At 39.4% G+C, this 25267-nt stretch overlaps 1 protein-coding gene across 2 annotated transcripts in view; it reads right to left on the minus strand.

Moving 5' to 3' along the window:
• Positions 1–25267, minus strand: part of BRINP3 (BMP/retinoic acid inducible neural specific 3) — a 345467-nt gene that overhangs the window by 78866 nt on the left and 241334 nt on the right. For both annotated transcript variants that reach the window (XM_019500320.2, XM_019500321.2), the window contains exons 5-6: positions 20364–20469; positions 16538–16774 (exon numbers count right to left, since the gene is read on the minus strand). In XM_019500320.2, coding sequence (XP_019355865.1) covers positions 16538–16774; positions 20364–20469 — 343 coding nt within the window. The remainder of the gene's footprint in view (positions 1–16537; positions 16775–20363; positions 20470–25267) is intronic.

Consider the following 25267-nt stretch of genomic DNA (forward strand, 5'->3'; position numbering starts at 1 on the left):
CAATACTTTAAAACTTCCAGAGATAGAGATTTGATGATATCCTTAGGTAATCTATGCCAATGTTTATACAGGCCTATAATTCAAAAGCTGTCTAAACCTAAATACAACATAAATTAAATTATTTTCCAATTTATATTTGTCATGTGATTGTTTTGTTTTATATGTAAGATTTAGCACTTGTTCTAACTGTATTTCATTTGGTTAATTTTGCACTGTATTCTAGTTGATCAAAATCATTCTGAATCTTTATTCTATCCTGCAAAGTGGTATAAACTCCACCGAGCTTGGTGTCATCTGCAAATTTGCTAACTGCACTCATACCCATCTTCCAAATCATTAATAAGATATTAATCAGTACTTGACACAGGACAGGGAGCCCACTCAATAGCTTCTCCCAATTAGGCACTGAGCCACTGATGACAACTCTTTGAGCACAATGATCCAACCACTTACATATCCATTTTACAGTAGTTTTATTTCAAATGTATTCCTTTGCTTACTAATGAAAATGTCATTGAAGACAGTGTTGAAATCCTGGTAGTGCTCGGGGGAACAGGGACTCCCCCAATGCCTGCTGGTTCCCCCTGACTAATAGGTCACTAGATCCCCCCTCAGCCTTCTCTTGTGGAGGCTGAACAGGTTCAGGTCCCTTAGCCTCTCCTCATAGGGCCTGCCCTGCTGCCCCCTGATCATGCGGGTGGCCCTCCTCTGGACCCTCTCAATGCTGTCCACATCCCTCCTGAAGTGCGGCGCCCAGAACTGGATGCAGTACTCCAACTGTGGCCTGACCAGTGCTGCGTAGAGCAGGAGGATCACCTTCTTGGACCTGCTTGAGATGCATCTGTGGATGCATGACAAGGCACGGTTGGCCTTCCTGACAGCATTCCCACACTGTCGGCCCATGTTCATTTTGGCATCAATAATGATTCCAAGATCCTTTTCTGCCTCTGCACTGACAAGAAGGGAGTTCCCCAGCCTGTATGCTGCTGGTTCTTTCTCCCCAGGTGCAGCACCTTGCACTTGTCAGTGTTGAAACCCATCCTGTTCTCATATGCCCACCCCTGTAACCTGTCTAGGTCCAATTGCAGCCTATTCCTCCCTTCTAGCGTGCCCACATCTTAATGTCATCAGCAAATTTGAACAGGGTGCTTTTTACCCCCTTGTCCAAGTCACTGATGAAGATGTTAAACAGCGCGGGTCCGAGGAGCCCTGGGGGACCCCACTGCCCACATCCCTCCAGGTCGAAAATGACCCATCCATAACTACTCTCTGGGTGCGGCCCTCCAGCCAGTTTATGACCCATTTGACTGTGTAGGTGTCGACACCACAGTCCCCTAGTTTTTTAATGAGAATGGGTTGAGAGACAGTGTCGAAGGCCTTCCTGAAATCCAGAAAGACTACATCCACTGCTACCCCTACGTCTAAGGATTTTGTGACCTGGTCATAAAAGGCCACCAGGTTGGTCTGACAGGACCTGCCTCTAATTAACCCATGTTGATTGCCCCTAAACATAACCTCCCCTGCTGGCCCCTCGTGGACATGAGCCAGGATAATCCTCTCAAAAAGCTTACCCAGGATCGAGGTAAGACTGATTGGTCTATAGTTCTCTGGATCCTCCTCCCTTTTTTGAAAATGGGAACCACATTGGCCCTTTTCCAGTTCTCTGGCACCACACGAGAGCACCACGACTGCTCATAAAGCCATGCCAGGGGTCCCTCAATGACCTCTGCTAATTCCCTCAGCACTCTGGGGTGGACGTCATCAGGACCAGCTGATTTAAATACGTCCAGTCCCTCCAGAAGTTCCCTGACTAGATCCTCACTGACTCTGGGCCTGGGTGCACCTCCCCCAGGGCCTGAGGGGGTTCCGGGGGCCGGGCTGATCTGGTCCCTGTTGAGGAAAATGGAGGCAAATAAATCATTAAATAGGTTAACCTTGTCATCTGGTGCAACAACCAGATTTCCTAGCATGTCTTGCAGAGGCCTCACGTTACAGGGTACCTTCTTTTTGCCCCTTATGTATTTAAAAAAGGACTTCTTGTTGTTTCACCAAAATTAATCTGGGTAGCTAGTCCCAGTTCCATCTCCGCCTTGGCCTTCCTGACCACCCCTCTGCAGTCTCGAGCTACCGAGGTATAGTCTTTCCTGGTGGTGACCCCTCCCTTCCATTGAAAGACCTTTAACTTGAATGGTTCTTGTTCCTTAAGGATGGGTACTATTTCTGCCTTTGTCCAGCCACCAAATTTTTATGACACAAATAAATGTCCCTACTCTTTTTTGTAGCACATCAGTGGCATGACAGAAAGCAACATTATATACCATATTCACTTGAATATAAGATGACCCCACCTTATACTTAGATTCTATATAAAGAAAAAGTGTATATTTACTATAATGTTCTAGGAATAAAAATATAATTATTGGAGTTTTGCCTTGAATATGTCCTCCTACTACTGCTACAGAAGGGAAAATAATCCAGGGGGGAGGGGGTCAACTTGACCCCTTGTCCTCTGTTTCCCCAACTTTTTTCTCTTGAAGCCCCATCCCCCCAGCCCTTAATATCAGACCCTGCTCTTTCTGAGCACATAGAAGGTACAAATTTGAAAACACTGACTCTGTACTATATGTACTCATAGACTTAATTCATCTAGAATTTAGGTATTTTAACTTTTTTTAAAGCGGTTGCAAGTTTTAGCGTGGATACTCCATTAACACACTTTTAGACGGTAGTTTATAGTACAAACCATGCATAATATTAATCCAAAGCCAAAAGCTCATGATTTACCATATACTTAATTGGGCCCCAGCAGTGTGAACAGCATTCCAAGCCATGGTGACCCCCACAACTCAGCACTGCTCAGTAAGTGTGTGTATTCCAAATACACCCACAAAGTATTCATGTGGTAATTCACTTCCACTCATGAAGGGAATTCAGTGTTCTTGTCATAAGTCCTGGGATCCTCCAAAAATGTATATGCAGATAAGGTGCAAGGCATTCTGGTTTGGCTCCAGCTGATGGAGAGTGGGGCCATACTAATCATATACAACAGGCTGAGATAGGGAATGACAGAAAGATTATGGTTGACCCATTTGAGGCCCTGTTTGGTGATGTTTGCTAGACATTTAGGGCTGGTGAAGAATCAGGAATCATTGGAAATGGTAAAGTTTAGCTGTGGAAGTGAAGAGAAAGTTGAAATGTATGAATCATGTAGTGATTCACCATGACTTGAAAAAGAGTTGGTGCTGAGGGGGACGACACTCAGTAGGCACTACCACATATCTTGTTCAGTTAGGATGCACTAATCTATATTTGTGATGGGTTCCCATTACTAAGTTTACCTAATGTGAGCTATGTGTTTTACAGTTGTGCTCAATGTAGACTGTATTTAATCAACTTCATCTTTGGTTTCCATTACTGAGAATGTGCTGCTTCTGGCAGCAGTTTAATGTTAGATCAGGAATCAGCAACCCCTGGCATGTGTGTCGAGCACAGCATGTGAGGCCATTTTTCTTGGCACACCACCACCAGCCTGGGCTCTAGACACCTGCTGCCAGGCACGAAGCCTGGGCTGCTCCCAGCAGGCAGCTTGGTGGCTGCAAGCCCTTTTGCAAGCAGACCAGGCTCTGTGGTTGGCAGCAGCTACCCAGTGTATCATGAAACCTTTTTTTGCCTGCTCCCCCATCTACATGAAGCCCCTCCATATGGCAAAAAGCCCCTTTTGCAGTATTTGCCCCCTTTTGGGGATGCTTTCTCATTTCTACCTTTTCTTACTTCCTCCCTCTTCTTTTATTATATTAGTATTATTTTTATAGAATATAAGGTGTACTTGTAATAAAAATATAATTTGTAGATGCTTTTATGGCTATAAAATAGTATTCTGCAGTATGTCCCCCTCCCCACCATTGTATTTGGTATATTTGGTATATTTGTTGCATGTGCCATGGCATTTCACGTTTTAATATTTTATATTCTATGCTTTTTAGCTTTGTAACAAATATACTTTAAGTTTAAAAGTAAGTTGTACCATGTAACAATGTTAGCAAGGGCAGGAATCAAACCACTCTGTATGGAGCAGGTCCCTGAATGATTCTTAATTCACTGCGTAACACAGTAGCTAGACAGGATAACAAGCTAATGAGCAGCAATTAACATCTATGAAATGACAGACCAAGGAGAGGAAAGGATCAATACAGAGCCAGGAACTCCCTGAAACTTCACTGTTAAAGGTATGCAAGCCCCAGTTTGAACTAATCACAGCAGTTAATCAAACTTCATCAACAGACTTCCAAGACTGCATGTAACTGTGGATATGACCCCTGCGGATGACAGCTGCCATGTAGGAACCACCAAGGGGGACATCCTACAAGGTCAATGACCCCTAGATTGGGTAAGCCTGAAAATTGGGGAGTCACCAAAGTCTGCCAGAGAGAGATAAAAGGCAACAAAGAATGACTCCCAATAGCACCCTCTCTGACCTGCCCAGCACCCTACCTGCCCAGGCAGAAGGATCAGCCAGTGACCTCCTTCTGAAGCAACATCACACTGAAAGAAGCCTCAACTGGCCATCGACAGTGGACTCCAGCACTTGGGGATGACATGGTGCTTAGTGTTTATAGCTAGCTACTGTGTGTGTGTGTGTGTGTGTGTGTGTGTGTGTGTGTGTGTGTGTGTGTGTGTGTGTGTGTGTGTGTGAGGGGATCAGCCCCAAGGTTTATGATCTAACTTTTGCATCCATCTAATAAACTAAAATTTTATGATGATCCTGTGAGTTGGTCCTTTGTAGCCAACACCAGAGCCTGGGCCAGTTGCAGCCAGGAGGCTGCAAACATCTGCTCTGGGCTCCAGCATTAGCGCCATACTTGCGGGTGTATGCACGCCTCAGAGTGGATGGTGGGGGAGCAGCCTGAGGCAGTGCAACCCTGGCTTCTCCCCCACTGCTGGAACAGAGCTGATGACTGGGATCCGGAGCCCAGTGCAGCTGTTTGTAGCCAGCCTGGGCTCTGGGCAGCAGGCAGCAGGCAGGCTGTAAACAGCTGCGCCGGGCTCCACAGCCCCGGCTTCAGCTCCATGCTGGCAGTGACTGCATGTGCACCTCAGAATGGACAGCAGGAGGGCTGTACTGCATCACACTAACCCTTATCCCCACCATCCACTCCTAGGCATGAGTGCACCTGCCAATATGGATCTGATGCCAGAGCCCCGAGCAGCTGTTTGCAGCCTCCCGGCTATAGCCAGCCCAGGCTCTGGTAGCTGCTGCCATCCACGGAGCCTGGTCTGCTTGCAGCAAGGCTTGCAGCTGAGCCCACCTGACTCCCACCCACTTTCAGCCCAGCCTCAGCTGAGCCCCCTACCAGGATGAGGTGGGCACTGCCTCTTTCCAGGAGCACCGCACCTTTTGCACGCTTAGCTGTGCAGGGTGGGTGGGTGGTAAGCCTGATGGGCAGGCTACAGGCCAAGGTCAAGGCTAACTGCTCTGTAGCCTGGGTGTTGGCTCCCTGGGGACTCTGGAGGGACCAGGGCAGTGTTGGGTTGGACTCTGTCCAGTGGCCAAGGAGCCCAGCTCCATGCACCCGCTCATCTGGTTGTGTGTGTTTGTGTATACACACTTGTCTGGTTCTGGATGTGTGTGTGTATGTGTCTGTTCTGGGTGTGTTCTGGTTCTCTCTGTGCACATAGTTGTGTGTGTGTGTGTGTGGTTCTCTGCTCTCTTTTTTCTTTCTCTTTCTCACTCCTTTTTCTCTTATTTGTCTCTTTTTTCTCTCTCTCTTTCATTGCAACATGCTCAACAAAAAAGGAATACACAACAACAAAGGCAACATTTATGATTATTAAATATACTAATATGCAGTGCATCCTGCCATGTACCACCGCCCCCACCCGCCCACCTCCATTTTGTTTTTATGGCATGCCAGCACTCTGGCACCTTCCAAGGTAGATATTGTGGGTTTTTTGACACTCTGGCCAAAAAAGATTGCCTACCCCTTTGTTAGACAGTGTATTTAATGATATTTCCTTATATGAAAATATAAAATGATGAGCTTTTCCCCATGTTGACTGGAAAAAAACCCCATCATTTTCTATTCAAGTAAATATGGTTTAAATTCTGCTTTATTGAGGCAGATGTTTGTTTGCTCTGTGGTGTGGAGCTCTCTTCACTCTCTGCACTCTCCAGATTCCCCAGGAAGATGCTTTGGGGGCTTGAGCAACCCAATCTTGTAGACTGTGCAGGATCAGACCCCTTGAGCCCCTGGATCATCTGCATGGCTTTCTCCACTTATAGAGACATGCCCTGAGGTATTTCAGGGCACCTCTCTGCAAGCAGGGAAAGTTTGGGTTTCTTGTTTATGGAGACATGCCCCAGAATCTCCTGAGGCATGATCCATAAGTGAGGAAAGCCCACATGCTTTCTGCTGTGAAGGCACAGGACCCAGGAAGTTCCTGGCATTCTGTGCTTCCATGCCAGGATCCTCATGGTCTTGAACCTCTGTGATGAGACCTGCACTGACCTTTGCTTCACACAGAGGCACCGGGGGCTGCAGGTGCCAGAAAGGAAGCATAGAATGGAACAGAACCTTGAGAATTCTTGGTACCATATGCTTCCACATCAGGAACTGAGCTAGCCATGAAGCATGGACCATGTGGGTCCCAGCATGGACACAAAAAGCACCAGAAATTCCCTAGGTCCTGCACTATATTGTGCCTTGGCATAAAACATGAGTCAGTATAGGTCCCAGCATGGAGATGCAGGAAGCCAGGAATTCACCAGGTCCTATGCCACCCTGTCCCAGGACTTGTACTTTCACTTGAGATATTGGTCAGCATGGATCCAAGTCCAGGCAAGGAGGTGAGGGACAATGAGGGATATGGAGAATCCCTGGGTAAGGGGGACATGTTTCCCATTGTCCTGCATCAGACTTCTGAAATGGGCAATGTGTTTCACCTAATAAAGCAGAACAGCTGGGACACATTAGATGTTGCTTTGTTTGGCAACATCTCTAACCTGTAATCTCTAACCTGTTCTGTCCCTAATCTAGGTTGATTATAACCTCCCCTCTATACTTGAAGGTTTTGTCCTTATTCTAACTTTATTCTTTAAGACATAAAAAAAAGATATTAAATACTTCAGATTTCTCAGCATCGTCCATTAATGGATTGTCCTCTGTGCCTATGTCTGAACAAGATGCTGACTGAACAGTTGTTACTGTACAGTCATTTAGTACTGGTGTACACACGTACTTAATGACTAAGCAGTAACTGGACTGTACAGTAGCATTATTGACCAACTTTTAGGTGATTCTGACTGCACAGTAGTTCATTACTACTGTGCAGTAGCATCATTTCCACACTTTGTGCCATGCAACACTACTGCACAGTAGGAATGAGCTACTGTGCAGTCAGAACCTTTTGTAGATGAGACCACTGTTCATAAAGGACTTACTTTTTCTTTGGTCTTTTTCTTCTAAGATACTTTTAGGATGCTTTTTTGTTGCATTTATTTTCCCTGAAGGCTGCATCTCTTGTCTTCTTGATTTTTCTCCTTGCATGTCTATGCAACACTCATGCTTATCCCTAGTAATAAGGTTTCCAGTTTTGTAAGATTCCTTTTTTGAATTTCAGGTCACTGAGTTTAGCCAGTTTAGCCAGACCAGTTTCTTGCTACACATCCTATCCTTTCTTTGCATCAGGATAGCATCAAGATATCTTTTACATATAGCCAGCTCTTTTAGACAGTTTTTCCACTCAGACTTGGCTCCCATGTGAGTTGGTTAGTCTGCTATTCTGAAGTACAGTTTCTTTATACTGTTGCTCTCTTCTTTCCTTGTCACTATCACACAACTGCCTTCTGCCTTCATATTATCAACGAATTCTTCCCTATTTTTGAGCACTAAATTGAGAATTTCTGGATTGCTTGTGCCCTTCTGTGTTGGTCATTAATAAAGGCATGGCAGGGCAGCTCCACACCCATGCAACCATGATGCATAGGATGGTGCCAGATCCTGCTGCACTGATTGCAGTGGCACAATCATCCACTGCTATGATGATAGCTGCTCTTGCACCCTTTTGCCCCTCCCTACCCGGCCACCCTACAAAAGTGGTACCTAGGACAGATGTCCCAGTGGCCCCTCCTCAGTTATGCTACTGGTAATCACAATTATTCAGTTACTTGTCTGAAAAAAGCTTCACCCACTTCTTCCTGGGTTGGTCTATAAGAGATACCCATCATAATGTCAATGAGAAACTGGGTGCATATACACATGCATTGATGTGCCATAATTACTGGACATTAAGTTTAGTACCTGTAATAACGAAAAGGTACATGCTTTTTTAGTAACACTAATATTCAGTAGACTAATTCTACTGAGCACTAGCACATTAGCATAGCTTTGGCACAATAGAATAGTAGATACACCCACTGAGAAGTAAATCATCATTAAAAATGTTTAGGCTTAAAAAAATGGGGAGGGAGGTTGAGGGGGGAGGTTTCTGCTTTGTTTTTGAGAAATTCCTATAATTTTTTGTAGGCTTACCTCTAAACCAGGTCTTTCAAAACAAGGTATTCAAAAAGGGTTTGTTTGGGGTTTTTTTCTTTAAGGTGAAAATCAACAGATAAGCACTTGGTGGGGGGAAGAACACAATATAGGATGAGAAGCAAGGTGTATGTGTACATTACATGCAAATAGATATCTACACAGAAAAGGTTTGTTTTATAAGTTTCAAAGCATTATAATAAATAACATAAAAAATTGATTTGATCGATCATGGTTTCAACAGTTAGAACTATCCTGCCGTCCAGATCATTCTTTTATTTTTTCATGTTAAAACACATAGTATGATGTCAAGATTTAACTTTCATCTATTACTATAATTTTTGTTTAAATAAAATGGAGTAACCCACTTTAATATGCATAATTTTATTTTTTTTCTTTTCATCAATCCTTGTCATGATTTTTTTTAAAGAAAATAATAACATTGTCTTTTTCAGAAAAAAAAAACAAAAAACTTTTGCTGTTGTTGATATGATTCCTCAGTGGTTTTAAAAAGAAATTGCTATATAAGATGTTGGTATAAGTTAGGATTTTTTTTTTTTAGATGGAATCTAAATCTGCATTGCTGCTGTTCAAACATATTGTTTTGTGTTCTGCCCTCTGAACAGTGGTTTTCCCTCCTGTTCATGGCAGCCTTTCAAGTATTTGAAAACTATCATGTCTCCATTCATCTCCTTTTCTTAAACTACCTAGTTTTCTCAACCATTTCTTCAATAGCTTTAATTCCAACACCTTAATTATATTTACCACTCACCTTTGGATCTCCTTCAGTATTTTCTCTATCCTTCCCAAAATGCAGATGCTAAAGTACTCAATACTTCACCTGAAGCCTAAGCAGCACCGAGCAGAGTGGTACTATTGTTTCCCATGTCTTAAAAACAATAAATATTTATTTATGTACAATATGTATGTTAATGCATCATAAAAATTCATTAGATATTTTTGTGACTGCATCACATTGAAGCATGTTGAATATGTGATCGAGTCAAATTCCCAAATCCCTGTCAGCAATGCTTCTGCTTAGCCAACCATCTCCTATTCTAAGTTTGTGCTTTTAGTTTTATTCCTTTGGTATAGGACCTTACCTTTGTCTATGTCCAATTTCATTTTTTTGTCTATAGTCGTTTGTCAACTTAACCTCTGAAATTCTTATCCTTATCCATCAAAGTGTATGCAAGCCTTCCTTCTAAAGTTAAAGTTCTCCTTCCCTACATCAAAATTCTTAATAAAAATGTAAAATAACACTGGACTGAAAACAGACTCCTGTGATATATCACTTAAGATTTCCTCTCATTCTGATATTGATCCATTTATAGTTACTCTATGCCTGTGGTTATTCAGCCAATGATGTATCCATTTAATAGTAATTCAGTTAGCCAACATACTTTCTGCTTACAGAGGAGAATATCATGTAGGGCTATATGAAAACCCTTACTAAAGGGCAAGAATATTATGACCAGTCTGCTCCATTCACCTCCATAACTAGGTACTCTGGCAAACAAGGACATCAAGTTGGGTTAATATGGATTTCTTCTTAAATTTATGTAGACTGCTAGTGATCATTCCTTCTTGCTCCCGGTGTTTATATATCAATAATTTAAATATTCTATCTAGAAACATTCTATGTTATGTATTTATGTCAGCCTGATAATTTTGTAATTCCACAAGTTCTCATATAATTCTCCAAGTCTTTCCCTTTTTTTTAAAGATGGAGTTATGTCAACCATCTCCAATCTTATTGATCTTAGTTTGTATCCATAATGCAAATATTGTTACAATTGGCTCCAGGATTTTTTCATCCAGTTCCTTCAGAGCCCTGGAATCATTTTCATCACATCTTGCAAATTTAAATCTATTTAAATTTTTCAAAAGGTCTTTGATATACTTTTTACTTATTGTGATTCTTTTCCCTTCTCTTTTCTTTATATCACTTATGTTATCTGTCTGGTTGCATGGGTTCTTTGTTTTTGGTTTGGTTTGTTTTTTTGGTCTCTTTGTTTTATGAACACTTACAAAGTGTGAAAATTGAGCAGCTTTGTTTTTTTTTTCTATATTATCTTCCATTAAGATCTTAGCCTGAGTATTGGGCAAGTGGGCCTCCGGTTTCTTTGTTCTGTGTTTTCTCTCTGACATTTAAAGAAATGTGGTGGTCCAAGATATTCAAGACCTAGATAATCTAATGGTCTCTTCTGACGTCAAGATTCATGAAACTATGAAACAGTTCATTGTACAGAAATATAAGATAAATTAAATTCAATCAAAAGTTTCCTGTTCAAACTATAGAGTTAATAATTGGAGCCTCTCATAACATTTTTCGCAAGGAAGATTTAACTTAAGCGTATTAAATTATCAAGTGCCTAATTAAATGTGCTACATTTGGATGTATGGCTTCAGTATTGGTGTTGGATAATAAAACAGTGGCTCATATTGCAAGAGTTGTAGCTATGTCTGAAGGCTACAATATACAATTGTGTGAATATAGGATATGAAAAAGAATAAACAGATGGCTCAGAGTAAGCAATTTAAAATAGCACCATTGTCATTTATTTGCATGAAAACTCAGCACATACTCTGACATTAAGAGGTTATGTGAAATCAAAGAGCTAATTTTGTTCAAGTATCTGTTTCTGGAGGGTACCTAGCATAATAACAAGCCAGCCAAGGTCATTGTGAGAGAAGTAACATACTGCTGAAAGTTTCCATTGATCAAAATAGGATTCAAGGTCTTGAAAGGTACCAGAAAAGAATGAATCAAAGAAATGTACAGATAGTAACGAATGCACTAATTCACATTTTGAATGTAATTTGGTCACTAAATTTCAAATCATAATTGTTCATGAGAGAAAATGCTGCTTGCTATAAAGCAATCAAGGAAAATTCTGAATGCATATCAAATCCCACTTTTTCTGGAAATTAGTTATATTTGTATATGGCTAAATACAGTCAGCCAAAAAGCCAAAGGCTAAGTTAATTCAATCATCACAGATTAGTCTAAACTGTGTAGATTGAACCAAAAAGTAAGTGAACAGACATTTACTTTTCATCCCAAAAATGAAGCCACATGCCTGCAGTGACTCAAGCCAAAAGCCAAGGGGCAGTAGAGAATGCCTTCCTGCTCAGCAGGAGAGATCGTTTGGGCCAAGGCTGGCCTGCCTGCCCTGTGAGGGACAGTTTGCAGAAAAGGTGCAAAGCATCCTGGGATGCTGGGGGACTGTCAGTGAAATTGAATCTGGAGGGGATTTGGGACAGAAATGCAAAACAGATTTAACCTAAATCAGTTAAGTCTGATACTATATCCACCCAGGTTTATCTTAAACCAGTTTTGGCCATTTTGAAAGCAGTTGATATGCTCTGAACTTCTCTTGTGTTATGGACTTGAACCAGTTTCCAAATATTTATACTGGTTTATATGTAATGTCTCTAGCCCAAGTATACAGTTATATGCGTAATATTTGCTTATCTACTTTTGTGTGCATTTAACATGACTCTGTGTACCGGCTGGGTTTTTATACATTCAATGGGTGTGTTATGTAGTATAAATGTGTGTATTTGCAGTTACAATATTTGCAACAGATTTGGTCTTTAACTCTACACATATGTCAATGTGTGCATCTTTACAAACCAGGCCTTCGGAATCTATCTAGAAAGGAAATGTATATATCTCTTCTTTTTTTAGGGGGGGAGACAGGGGCAAAGGGAGTGTAGTAGGACTGAGAAAACATTCTTAAAACATTTCTCCCCATTACTGGAGAGCTAGGGGAAGATTTAATATAAAGAAGTTAAACACCCAAAGATTTCAAATGGAAGTTAGCGCTGAACTGCTATTTCTGCTTTTGAAAATCTACCCCACAGTTATTTTATCTGAAAATAACAGAGAAGACATAATTTAGACACTGAACACGACATCTTATGAAAAGTTTACATTCTGCTTTCTTTAGGACAAATTCGGACTCCAAATACATGTATAAGACCTTGGTGAAACTCAACAGGATCAACAGATCTGATAGCATAATTTGTCTCTTCATTTGAAGATGCATTTCTTACATATTTAAGGTAAGGAAAGAAAATGGAAAGTAAAAATGGCCAGAAAATTAACACACTAAATTTACAGTTAGACCATAAGGTGTACCTCTACTCTGCCTTCTGCCTTATATATTTGCATCTATTTGGACAAGAATAGCAAAAATACCATTCCTGTGCAGAAGGAAAGCAAGAGGTTGTGCTATCTAGTGGCTCATGTTCCTGCTACAAATAAGCAAGTCTGAGTTTTGTTAGTTATTCTGATACAGATGTAGCATATGACCTTGGAAAAAATGTCCTCTTTCTCCTTCCCATTCCACTATTTGTCAGTCTTTTACATTTAACTTATAAGTTTTTTGGGAAAAAGTAAAAGGCCAATGAACGTATTAGGCTCACAAACTCATTTAAATGGGACATGCCTAAGGACTGCAGAATTGTCCATATTTACCAGATGTACATTAGATGTAAACTGTGTAACACAGTTTCTTGCCTCATGACAGTTTTTGTTGAAATGCGATACTAATGTGTATCAAATACGTCTTTAATATTTCATAACACTCATAAAATCTCATTATAACCAATGTCATTGGAAAGATGCTGACAGACTCTGTGTAACTTTTCTATGTGGAGACCTTTTCTAATAGTAATACAATTATGCAGTTAGTGGAGGTTCTATGGGGTATGACTAAATCTTTTGTCAAATGTCATATCATCCTCCCCATGACACAAAATAGTACCGGGTACAAAACAACATTTCACCTATGTTGTCCTTTTTTTTCAATAAACTTCTTTATTCAAACAATATAGAAAATGTAAAGTTGAGGATTAATTTTAATTCTGCCTTTGGAAATCATATCTCACTTCCCATTATGTATTGTTTATATTTGTTAAAACAAATATTAGGAAAAAAGGAAGTCATTTCATGGAGATACTATAATTTATATTTGTGCTGGTAACAAAGACCAAAATATCATAACAATTTAAACTGATGTTATGTAAATTGATACCAAAATTGAATATATTGGAAGAGCCATTTTTTAAGCATGGATCACCTTTGGTATATCAATTTTTTCCTTAGCATTATATTATGAAATGTGCTGTGAGAATATGTGATTCATAAATGCATCAATTTTACTTATTTCTTATCTTGCAGACAATTTCCTTTTCTTTTTTCTTTTTGGCCCAGGTACAGAAAATTAAAACCTACGGGTGCCTATACACATGCAGGGAGGCTGTTCTGATGCGCTGTAATTACAGCGTGTTGGAACATGATTAATTACCACATTCCAGCAGACTTCAGCATCATGTGTATCAGTGTCCCCACACTGGAAAATGGCAGTGGGGGTGTTTTAACTAAAGCTTGTTTAACTAAAGCACCCCCACTGCCATTTTTCACTGTGGGGATGCTGATACACATGATGCTCCAGGAACTTTAATTAGAGTATCTCTCAGAGCTGCTCTAATTGAAGCGCCGTCTCCCCCACTCCTCCCCATGGCCTCCTGGAGCACATGTATAAATGTCCAAAGAGCCCACAACTATATGGGTTGCTGAATTTCTTCCAATTGAATTTCTTCTAGGTATTGATAGAAGGGGCATTGTGCCACATGTAGGCTTGCTGACTATGTATAAGTGGTCAAAAATTGTATCAAAATCTGCAGAATGTCAAAATAATCTTTAGAGAGAGAACCTTAATGAAGAGAGACGTTATAAGCTGTTAGAAGTGCTTCAAAGTGGTTTGTTCTCCATGCAATCAAATATTTATTTTATTTAGTTCTACCTAGCTTCAGCTAAGTCCTCCTAGATGTGAAACAGTGCCAATGTATTTGATAGAAATGTGATATGCCCTCTAGATGTTATTGGTAATTTGTGTATTGTTGGATTCATCTCTCTCTCTCTCTCTCTTTATATATATATATATATATATATATATATACACACTATAATTTATAGTATATATATATATATATATATATATATATATATATATATATATATATATATATATATATATATATATATAAATCAGCAAAAAAAGTCTCCAGTAGGGCATAAGAATCTTTAGAAACATCTATTTTGTTCAGGAAAATATCATCATCTTCATGATGTCTAAGAGCATTATTTCTGCAGAGGTAAAGGATGCAGAATATCCAGGAGTATGGAATATAATTGTGTGGGATTTCATTTAAACAAACGGTGTTGCTCTCCCTACTAGCAGCTGGGAACTGGAGATGGAGCCAAAGAAAAGCTACTGTGCATCAGCTTGTCTTATTCAGCTGTTTGATCAACTTTGTTCCCCAGGAAACAAGATACTCCTCACAATAAAAGCTTGATATGAATACAGACACCTGTAGATCAATAGCTATAGATGGATAGAACCTCAAAATATTTTCAGATAGTAACATGTATGGACTTGCCATTAGTGGATGTCTTCATCTGACATTCTTTAATCGTTAAATAATACCATCCCCATTTGCACAGAGTGAAAAATGGATAAGCAAAACTATGTCTTTTTAGCAGGTATGATACAACTGTATTGATTTACAGTGCTGTAAGAGAAAGCATGACATCAGAAATGTATGGAGGTAGCAAAATGTCATAATTGCAAAAAATGTGGCTTCTGTACACAAAAATATCAAAACAAGCATGAATGAATGTTTATATAATCATTGTTTGTTTGTTTTTTCCTGATCCTCTAGCAAAGGTACCAAAAGGTTGATGTACTCATTTTAGGTGCAAGACAAATGCTAGAAACCTAAATTAAAATTTTCAAGGTGCTCTAAGAGAATTAGGCACCCCACTGAAAGTGATTTACGTTTCTTTGAAAATCCCAGACTTGACTAATCCTGACAGATCATAGAGAAATCTAAGTACTTTGCAATACAACAGTGAATACAGAAAATGTAATGCATATAAATGGCTCCCATTTACATTCTAGCATTTTAATGTTTACTCTCTCTCTCGCCCCATATTTTCCTGTTGTTCTTGCTTTTATCTCCTTTTTACTGCACGTGTCACCCCTGACAACTACATCTTTTTGTTATACATTTTATTTAATTCTATGATTCCTGATTTTCTACTACTTCCTCATCTCTCTCATATCTCTTTTTGTTCCTGATTTTTTTCCAGCTCCACTGAGCTATCTTTACTTTTCCCGCCATCTGGCTAGACAGCTGTTACTGATATTACTGAGTGAATGAGTTGTGAAAACAGTTGTGCAGAAGCCAATTTTACCTGCAGTTCTCATCCTCTATGGGACCAGAAGTCCTGAGGATGGGAAGTGGGGAAATGATGTGTGAAACAAACCTTGATGCTTCAAAGAAAGTCAGCATGGTACAAAATATGGTGAGGGACTACCTGGGACTGATCCAGTTTAAGTAGACATGTGATTTCAAGGAAAAACAAGTGGAATGCCAATTCTGACATGGATGAATCATTAACTCCAAATTCATTTATGGGAAAATCCAGTCCAAGGTAGCCAACCTGAATATTCCACTGGAGTATTTTCCACTTGGAGGAAAGTGTAGGAGAAATCCTAAGACTGGGCCAGAAGTGGAGTGTGACAACTCCTTCCATTTTACTATATTTCTGATGCAAAATATCCATGTAATGGTGAATCAGCCAGTCCTGATCTGCCTCCACAGTTTCTAACCCCCTTCATATTACCAGGAAAATATAGACCTTGAACAGGTCATTCCATAGCATACAAAAAATAAATATTCCCAAACCCCACAACTTACCTAAATACTAAACTAATTCAACTGCTCTTCATATTTGTTGAAAGCAGGAGCAATATTTATCCTTTTGTGATCAAGGAGTTATGATCATTAAGGTCCAGATCCAGCAAAACACTTATGCATGTGCTTAATATTAAGCACATGAGTAATCCCAGTGACTTCTAAGAGACTACTCATTCTATAGTGTTAATGCTGTGATGTTCAAAAACACAAATAATTATTTTAAAAGATCACACCTGACTCTTCAAATTCGCTGTTGTAAGCATTCCAGGTCTCACTTATGCGAAGCAGGTTTTCTTCCATGGCTTGAATGTCCATGTATGGACAGTTGCATTCTGGGAATTTGGGGCCACACTGACACCAGCAATCATTGTCCTTGCAGATAAATTCCCCCTCAGAATTGCAAGCAATATAGCTCAGAGCTGCTTGCACAAAACGCTCCTGAAGATATTCAGGCAGGATGACCTGAAGACCTTTAGGAAATAAAATAAGAATAATCTTATTAAATTATGAGGAATGGTTGAGCCAAATAGTGATGGTGATTAAATTCAGCAATCTACATATCCTAGTAACAAAGAAACACATAGATACAGAAGGAAACCAGGTGGCCTGCTGATGCCAATTTACCTATTTTTTTCTGCATTTAAACTATGCAATGTTTTCCTTTCCCAAAGTTTGAACTCATTCCCTCTGACTTCAGAATATCAACTCTACTAACTAGTAACCTCAATTCTTCAGATAGGCTTACTGGAGTGCTTTCCTTCTGGAGAGACTGTCAAAAAATAAGAAGGAAAGGATTACATCAACTTTTTTAAAGAAATCTTGAATAAATAGAATTGTAAGAGATTTGCTCTAGGGAAGCATGCATTTGAATTACAGTCTTGATACCAACAGTTGACTAGTAAATTTTAGAAGCACTGATGTAGGGAAAACAATTCTGAAAGACAGCAATTAAGAGAAAATAGAAAAAAAAACCATAACCCGGAAAAAATGTGTGCAGTAAAACATTATCATTCTTTATTAGAATGTTTGTCCTTGTTGTTTTATCATAACAAGATATGTCCAATATATTCTAGTTATTTTTTTTCATTATGCCAAGAAGACTAATGGCAAAGAATGAAAAATATTCAAGGAGGAAACTTTCTGAACAACAGCAGCAACAAATTTAAGTTAATGTTTCATTTATTTTGAATATAGTTGTTTGTTATTTTTGCTTCATTAAGTATGGTGCAAAAATAGATTTATGATTATTCATTAAGGATTATGATTTTATTATGTTGAACAAAATAAAAGAGGAGATTTGCTGTTGGACTTTTTAAGCTATGAAGTGCTGTGTACTCACACTTCTGACTGATGCATCAGGCTAGGGTTCTCATAGAGTTCAATAGGTATTGAATCAGCATTAAATGAATATCACCCAGCAGGTTTGTATTTCAAAAGGGTCTATGTGACTTAGGAGCACAAGTCCCACTGGAAGTCAGTGGGATTGTGTGAACAGATTTCCAAAAAGTACAAATGGCACCTAACTCTTATTTGAAAGTCTAGTCATAAATATGGGGTACAGGCTAGCTGCCACTGTACCTTTGAAAATATCCCCCTGAGCTCCTAATTCAAGTACTTTTGAACATCTCCTCCTCACCTTCCTAAGAAAAAATGAAAATTCAAGAGGGATTTTCACTAGCATGTCAAAAATACAAATAAGATATCCTTAATTATTCAGAACTTCTGTGACCAGAAATTAAGATCTACTATTACAATAATTTTGCGTATTATTTGCATAAGCTCAGGGAGTAGCATGATTATATGGTAATTAGAGCATTCTAATTTAGTTATGCCTGTCAGTCATGCTAGCTACAATATTAAACCAAAGAAAAAATATATTCAGCTATCTTATAAATATTGATCTTTTGCCAAAGATATGGAGATAGATTGTGCTACTCAATTCACATTAAAAAGTACCTAACACCATGAAATCCCTTTAGAATAACAGAGAGAGTTGCTTCTCAGTGTAAGGGTAGATTATTTGTTATATATGCCTCAATTCCATAGGCACTCATTTCAGTTCATGGAGATATTATCCTTTGTTTTTAAATACACAAATACATAGCAAATATAATAAAACAATATTGTAAAATTTACAAAAAGAAAGCCTACCACAATAAAAGCAATGATGCTATTACTAAAGTTAATTTTCTTTGTGGGTTTCAGCTGCCTCATGTCAAAGCATGTAAAACACAATTGTGACTCAAGCTTACTTTAAAAGCACACTGACAGACTTAGGAAAAGCCTTGAAGTTCCAAACTAAAAAGAACATTTGCATAGGCAATCCTGACCCCTTTGTTCAACATATCTATATTACATAGTTTAAGCAGCTCCTAGCATTATGATTTTTTGTTGTGATGACAATCCAATGGCATGTGTCAAATCTTAGATTGATATAATAACTAATTTTCTGTTCAACTGACAAATATTATGAGAGTGCTGGGAGAACATGTCAAAATGGCAACATTATTTTAAAAAACGTACTGAAGGGGTACATTCCAATGAAAATTACATGATTATCTTCTGAGATCTTTTAGGTCTATAAATTCAGACAAGATCATATGATTTTTAATCTATGTTGTCCTTTATGTTTTCTCATAAAAATCCAGAGGGAGACAGAGGGGAGGGAAAGAAAAATGTTGGCATAATCAGCAAGGAGCTAACCTGTCTCTGAAAATGTGTGTTGATAACTGAAAAAAAACCACTTCATATAATCAGCCCACCTATGCCCCAATACTGCAAACACTTCATAATGAGAGCACCTGAGTAGCTCTATTGAAATCAGTTGTGCTACTTACAATTGCATATATAGCATTTAGCAGCAAGTATTTGCAGAGCCAGAGTCTTAATTTGTAAATTATAAGCCAAATACTTCTCTCTTTATACACATTCATTACCCTACTGATATCAGTGGGTTTACTCAAATAGAATTTGGTCTATGGAAGGAGTAATAATAAAGCAAGTAGAATATGTTTTATTTAAGTAACAATAACAAAGAGCCTTACATGTGACTCTACTACACCTCTCGTATTGACAAGTTGTTAAGGACAGATTCTGCCATGATCTGCCATGATCATTCACCATGATGATGACAGGTAGTACCTCTGAGGTGGTTTTGACAAAAAAGGATGAGGGCAACTAAAAATAAACATATGTATCTAATGCACTGATTCTCAACCAGAGTGTCGGGATACCAGGGGTGTGACCAGATCCTTTGAAGGGTGCTCCAAGGTGTGATGAGATAAGCCAGATATGAGGGGACAAGCAGACAAGTGCAAGCTCAGGCTCATGGGTGCCTGACCACTGCCCTGACCTCACTGCCTGACAAGGCTGTAAGCACAACAAGCACTGTCGATTTTTGAAATGGGGAGCTGCTCAATTCACAAAAGTTATGGAGGGGCACCTTGAATCTACTGAGGGGTGCCTTGAATCTATTGAGGAGCACCTCAAACCTGAAGAACCACTGATCTAGTGAAATTTGTAAGACTGCCTAAGCAATATAGGTGTTTTGGGTTTGTTTTTTTTTTTAATTAAATCGGGGGGCGGGGGGGTGTTAATTAAAATGAGAGCCAGGTGCCTAAACTGCCTTGGTGTTTTTAAAAATGCACTGGGCTTGTAAATACCTTTAAAAACCTGTCCATTCTTCTTCACATGCATCTTGCACCACTCAAAGTATAGGTATTACTTGAAGCGATAAGATATGGAAAATCATGTGTAAGTGGTGCTGTCTGCTCTGTAAAATCTCTGGGACTTTTAGCTGGGTAAACAGTGAATAAGCAAGTGCTAAATAGAGCTGTAAAATGTTAACTGCATTATTTAAATTATTTCTGATGAGTACAGATATTGTTTCTATTTCAGATGCAACATGAGTTACTGACATTTCCTTTACTTTGTCTAGAATGTAGTCATCGGTCAAAAAATTAGGAAAATGACCTTTTATGAGGGGGGGAAATGAAAAACAAATAGCCTGATAAATGTCATTCCATTCCATAAGAAATTAACAAAATTGCACCTACGTACCTTGCAACTGAATCTTATTTTCAGGACTCTGAACCAGAACAGAACTGACAGAATCTAGGTTGTCATAGTTACTGCAGCCAAGAGGACCAGTCCGGGTTTCTGTTACCTAGTGGTAAGGGAATGGAAAACCAGTTGCTATATTATTCAGAACAGACTAAAGTGGTAAGAGCTTGTTTTAAGGAACTGCCATCTATTTCAGTAAGCTGCATACTATAGACATTAGCAATGTGATATAGGCCATTTTATCAGCTAAAGGTATCAAAGCAAATATTTTACAAGTACAGCAGACTTTTAATATTGTTTCTTTTACAAAGAACTTAAAATAGACTTTATCGGTCTGACAAAAGTTATGATATATTTCCATACTGGTGTTAGTTAAAGTGAGTTTGGTGAATATAGCTTAATAAAAATTGGACTGTAATTTTCATAAAATCTCAATCATACATGGAAGTAAGACTGTAACAAACAGAGACCAAGGGCTTGATTCTCATCTTGTACATAACAAATCTTACTCAAGGATAACTTCATTGTCTTTGGTGGATATGCTCTAATCTGCCGATATGTAACTCAGGAGAACATAGGCCCTGGAACCTTGATGGAAATACCTGTAACAAAGTGAGCTTACACATTTCATGAACTTGCTGGGTTTCTTTCAAATAGGAGATCTAAAATAAAACCAAGCATCTTTAGAAATGTAACCTGTTGTAATCAGAAGCTTAAAGAAGCCTATGACTGTCGGATCAAAACACAATTGGACTGATCAAACATTAATCATTCCAAATGGTGCTGTGTTAGTGGGTGAGGCCTGGGCACTGAAAGAGGATGGATCAATCTGAGTTTAATAAATACATGGAGATGAGAAAAGGAAAAAGTGGAATTCTTCATATTTCATATAGGAATATAAACATAGTTTTAATCTGCAGAAAAGGAGGATAAGGGCTAGACAATGACTTTAGGCACAGCCTTGAACAAGGAAAACTGATTAAACAAGGTTCCTAGGAACAGCCCTGAGACAGAAATCTAAGAATCAGAGTTGCTCCCTTATTTCTTCCTTTCTCCAAGGCAATGGAACTATATGACCATTGTCACCATCTTTCTCTCAGGTAGCTCCAGGGAGAGCTGAATGACTTCTGCCCTTTACTGGTTAGATAGCAAACTAACAATCTAACCTTCAGTCTATAACTCAGGCTGGACATCCTGTGATCTTTTCTATATATATCAGATTCATCTGGTTCAGAAACTAATCCAAGAAAGTTTATATTCAATTTGAGTTTGAGCCAAAAGTGCATAGCGGGTTTTATATGTTTCCAAATGGGTGCCTTTACATGCATGGTTTGTCACATTTTCTTTGAAGTTAGTGATGTTCCAAATATTTTTTAAAATGAATTATTATCATGGATGAATAAAGATAAAAAACAGCCTTAGCATCAACATTTCATTTTATTCACTTCTTTTTTCAGTGGAGAATGTTTGTTTGTTTGTTTTTTTTTAATTTTAGAGACAGTTCACTTCATCAGCAAAGATAAAAGTAGCACATATGCAACAAAAATAAATTTATTCACAGTGGATGTAGTTCACTATCACACTGCAGCCCTTAGTACTAGCTCTTTCATTATAAATGGTTCAGACCCAGCACCAAATGTAGGGGGTATCCCCAGCAAGCCAAGAATGAATGTAGTTGTGTGCATCTGTATGAGCTACCCTCTGGCAGGAACTCTCCAGGGCAAGGACTGTCTTGGGTTTAGAGGACATGGACATAATATTCCCATACTAAAACCATTCTGTGCTAAAGTACTGAGTCATAGAGATATAGGAATTGGAAAGGGTATTTAGGGCCATACAGTCTACTCTCTTGCATTTGCTGGCAACCACTTGTGCAAAGATGCTTGAAAATCACCACTTTGAACACACACACACAACCACAATCATAAGTAAATACTGGGAACACCCTAAAATATGCCAAAAGAAAACAGAGAAGAAAAGGACACCACCAACATCCTTTTCCTGCAGGACCAGGGAAATAATTGGTTAATATATGCTCAGAGAATTCCAGGAAAATGACAATGCCTCATGCTATAGAAGAAAACAAAAAATATTCAAAGTCTTTGTCAGTTTGATCTAGGACAATAATTTCTTACTGACTTCAGTTTTTGTAAGAAGAGTAAGACTCTTTATCCAGGTGTATTATAAATACACCTCTAAATACATATCTATATATTTTAATGCATGTCATAAACCCTATCAAATCTTGAGTGGGGGGCTTGTGGGGGGTCATGCAGATTTTCTTGTATTTATTGTACTGATACAGTGTACACTGTCTCCTTGAAAAGCCCATATTATACTGTATCCATTGCTGTCACTTTTATCTCTGTATGGATTATGTTACATTGCCTATACATTTTTTTTTTATGATTTTGATCATGGTTCAATCAAAGGAACTTAGGGCTGAATACTTAGGAAAAGAGAGTAGGCATAACTGCTAAATATCTTTGACCATAGTACTGTGAGGCCAGAAACAATTGCTGTCCCAATCACAGACACAAAGAGCCACTGGTGAGATAGGCACCCAATTTATTGTCTGCTTGTAGTGGAAAAGATAGCTGTACAACAGTGAAGGCATCTGAGAGAAATGGCCCATCAGCCAGAGGGATGCTAGATGTCCTAGGGAGATACATTTCTAGAGGATTCTGAGGCAGACAAGATTATTTGGGTAAATCTGATATCTTTTATTAGACCAAATTCAATAGTTGGAAAAAAAAATGTTTAGCAAGGTTTTGGGTTTAAAAACCCTTCATCAGGCTGAGGAAGTGAGACTCATGAGGAATAAAGACAATACTGATGGGGGAAGGAGACTAGCTTAGAGGTATTTTAAGGGATATCAGTGAGGTAGCTAGGGTCTTTGGATTTTGTCAGGTTTTGGAGAAGTCCAGGTCCAGCAATGAGGACTAGCAGAATCAATAGGAAAGCTGAACTCTGAAAAGACCACCAGGACTTTTCAAGGGACTAGGTAGTAGCCAGATGTCTTCAAACTTATGGTCAAGTTTTATAACAAATCCTTTTGTTGTTTTGTCTTCTTACTGATTGTCTGTGGGAACGAGGTGGCAGAGATTCCTTTACTGCAGCTGTGAAGTCAAATATAAGGGCTGGTCAGTCAAAAACTCACAGTCTTAGCTGTGGCCAAAGTCTTAATGTTTTAGAGGAAGAGTATGACCCTATCTCCAAAGCCAGTACCTCGATCTCCAAAGCCAGTACCATTCAGAAAAAGAAAAAAAATTATCTTCCAGGCCCCTACAAAAATATCCCCAAAGCACATGGGTGCTGGATGATGGCTGAGCATCTGAAGACTTCTTGAGCTCCCACAAGGGGTCAGAGTGACAGGAAAAGTGCAAAGATAGTACTGCCATTTTTTCCCCAAGCCTTCTTCTAGGCCCAGCTCAGACACAACATAGCGAACTTGACTTTTGTAAGTTGATTTTATTTTATGCCGGAGACTAAACAGAAAAGATGATGAAAAGATGAGAACAAAAATAACATATTCTTTTTCTTGTATCCTGCTATAGCTACTTTATTTTGGGTTCATGAAAAATGATCCTAAGTTGGCAAACTAGGGAGCTAGATTCTCATTTACACTTCAAATAAGAAAATGTATCAGATAAATCAATTATCTAGGAAGAGTCAGTTAATATGTTGTTTTTAGGAGAAATATTTTAACAAGCTATTTTAAAAGATGGGGAATGAGGAGAGTGTCCTTATTTCCCTAAAGGTTGCATTGACATTAACATGTAGCCCCACGGATTTCCATACTTCTTCACAAACACATGGTTCTGTTGTGGCTTATGACTTTGTAACAGGGTCCCTAGCCTGTTACTAGAATGGGAGAAAGGGATCCAGGGGTAACTTCCCTTTTCCCCTCCTTCAACCCCCTCCACCTTTTCCTCTCTTACCTTTTTCTGTCTGCCAGTGCACCCTTTCTCTGACTGAGGTCCCTTCCCCATTGTTTCCTTGTTCTGTGATTCTGATTCCCACCATTCCCCCACACCACTTCCTTCCACTTCATGTTTGTGTGTTTTCTGCCTGTGACCCAGTGGTGATGCCAGAGGCAAACTCATAGGCAGGGGAGCTTGAAGCATGATGGCCAGTGGGTCTAGGTGCAGTCAGAGCCTGATGATCCAGGGGTTAGAAATAGAGGGGTTATGTGACCCAGACAGCCCTGCATAAGCTCAATCCTTAGACCAGGAAAGGGTAGTCTGGCTGTGGAAGCCACAGAAGACAGAACCTTGTCTAGGAGGGATGAGGACCTCAGCCCAGACTGTAGTGAGAGGACTGTAGCACTGAATAAAGGGAAGCTGGGGACCTGTATAGGGAGCAACCTAAGTACCCTGGGCACTTTCTGCTTAGAGCCCATCACCAAGGGGTGTGGTGAAGACAATGGGGACATTTCTTTAAGCTGGTGCTTGTATTTTGTGGTTTTAATTTTTCTCGGAGGGCCAGACTGTGGTTGCAGGGGCGGCAGAGACCACTGAAAGGGGATAACTGGGGACATCCTGAACTTACAATTCCACTGTGTGTACAGAGGATAAGAACTAGAGTATGTTCTGTGGCTGACTGAGGCTGAGATTGTCTGGACTAAAAGGCAGGAATCTGGCAGGAGAAAAACAGGAGTCGACGCCCTGTGGGACAGATATTGCAGGGTCTGAAACCTGGGCCTTAACCAAAGCTGGCTCAGGAGTTTGCTGACCTAAACAGTAGTCCCCAAGCTAGAAGGCTCAGAGAGAATAAAACTGGGATGAGGCTGGGGGAGAACCTTGGACCAGACAGTGCCTACCTCTTCAAAAGCATGCCTTGCCCTGTGCAGCTTCCCCTACTCAATTTAACATCAAGATGTGGCAGACAAGACTAATAAA

The sequence above is a fragment of the Alligator mississippiensis genome, chromosome 5 (assembly GCF_030867095.1).
Source record: "Alligator mississippiensis isolate rAllMis1 chromosome 5, rAllMis1, whole genome shotgun sequence".
In the NCBI taxonomy this organism is placed as follows: domain Eukaryota; kingdom Metazoa; phylum Chordata; order Crocodylia; family Alligatoridae; genus Alligator; species Alligator mississippiensis.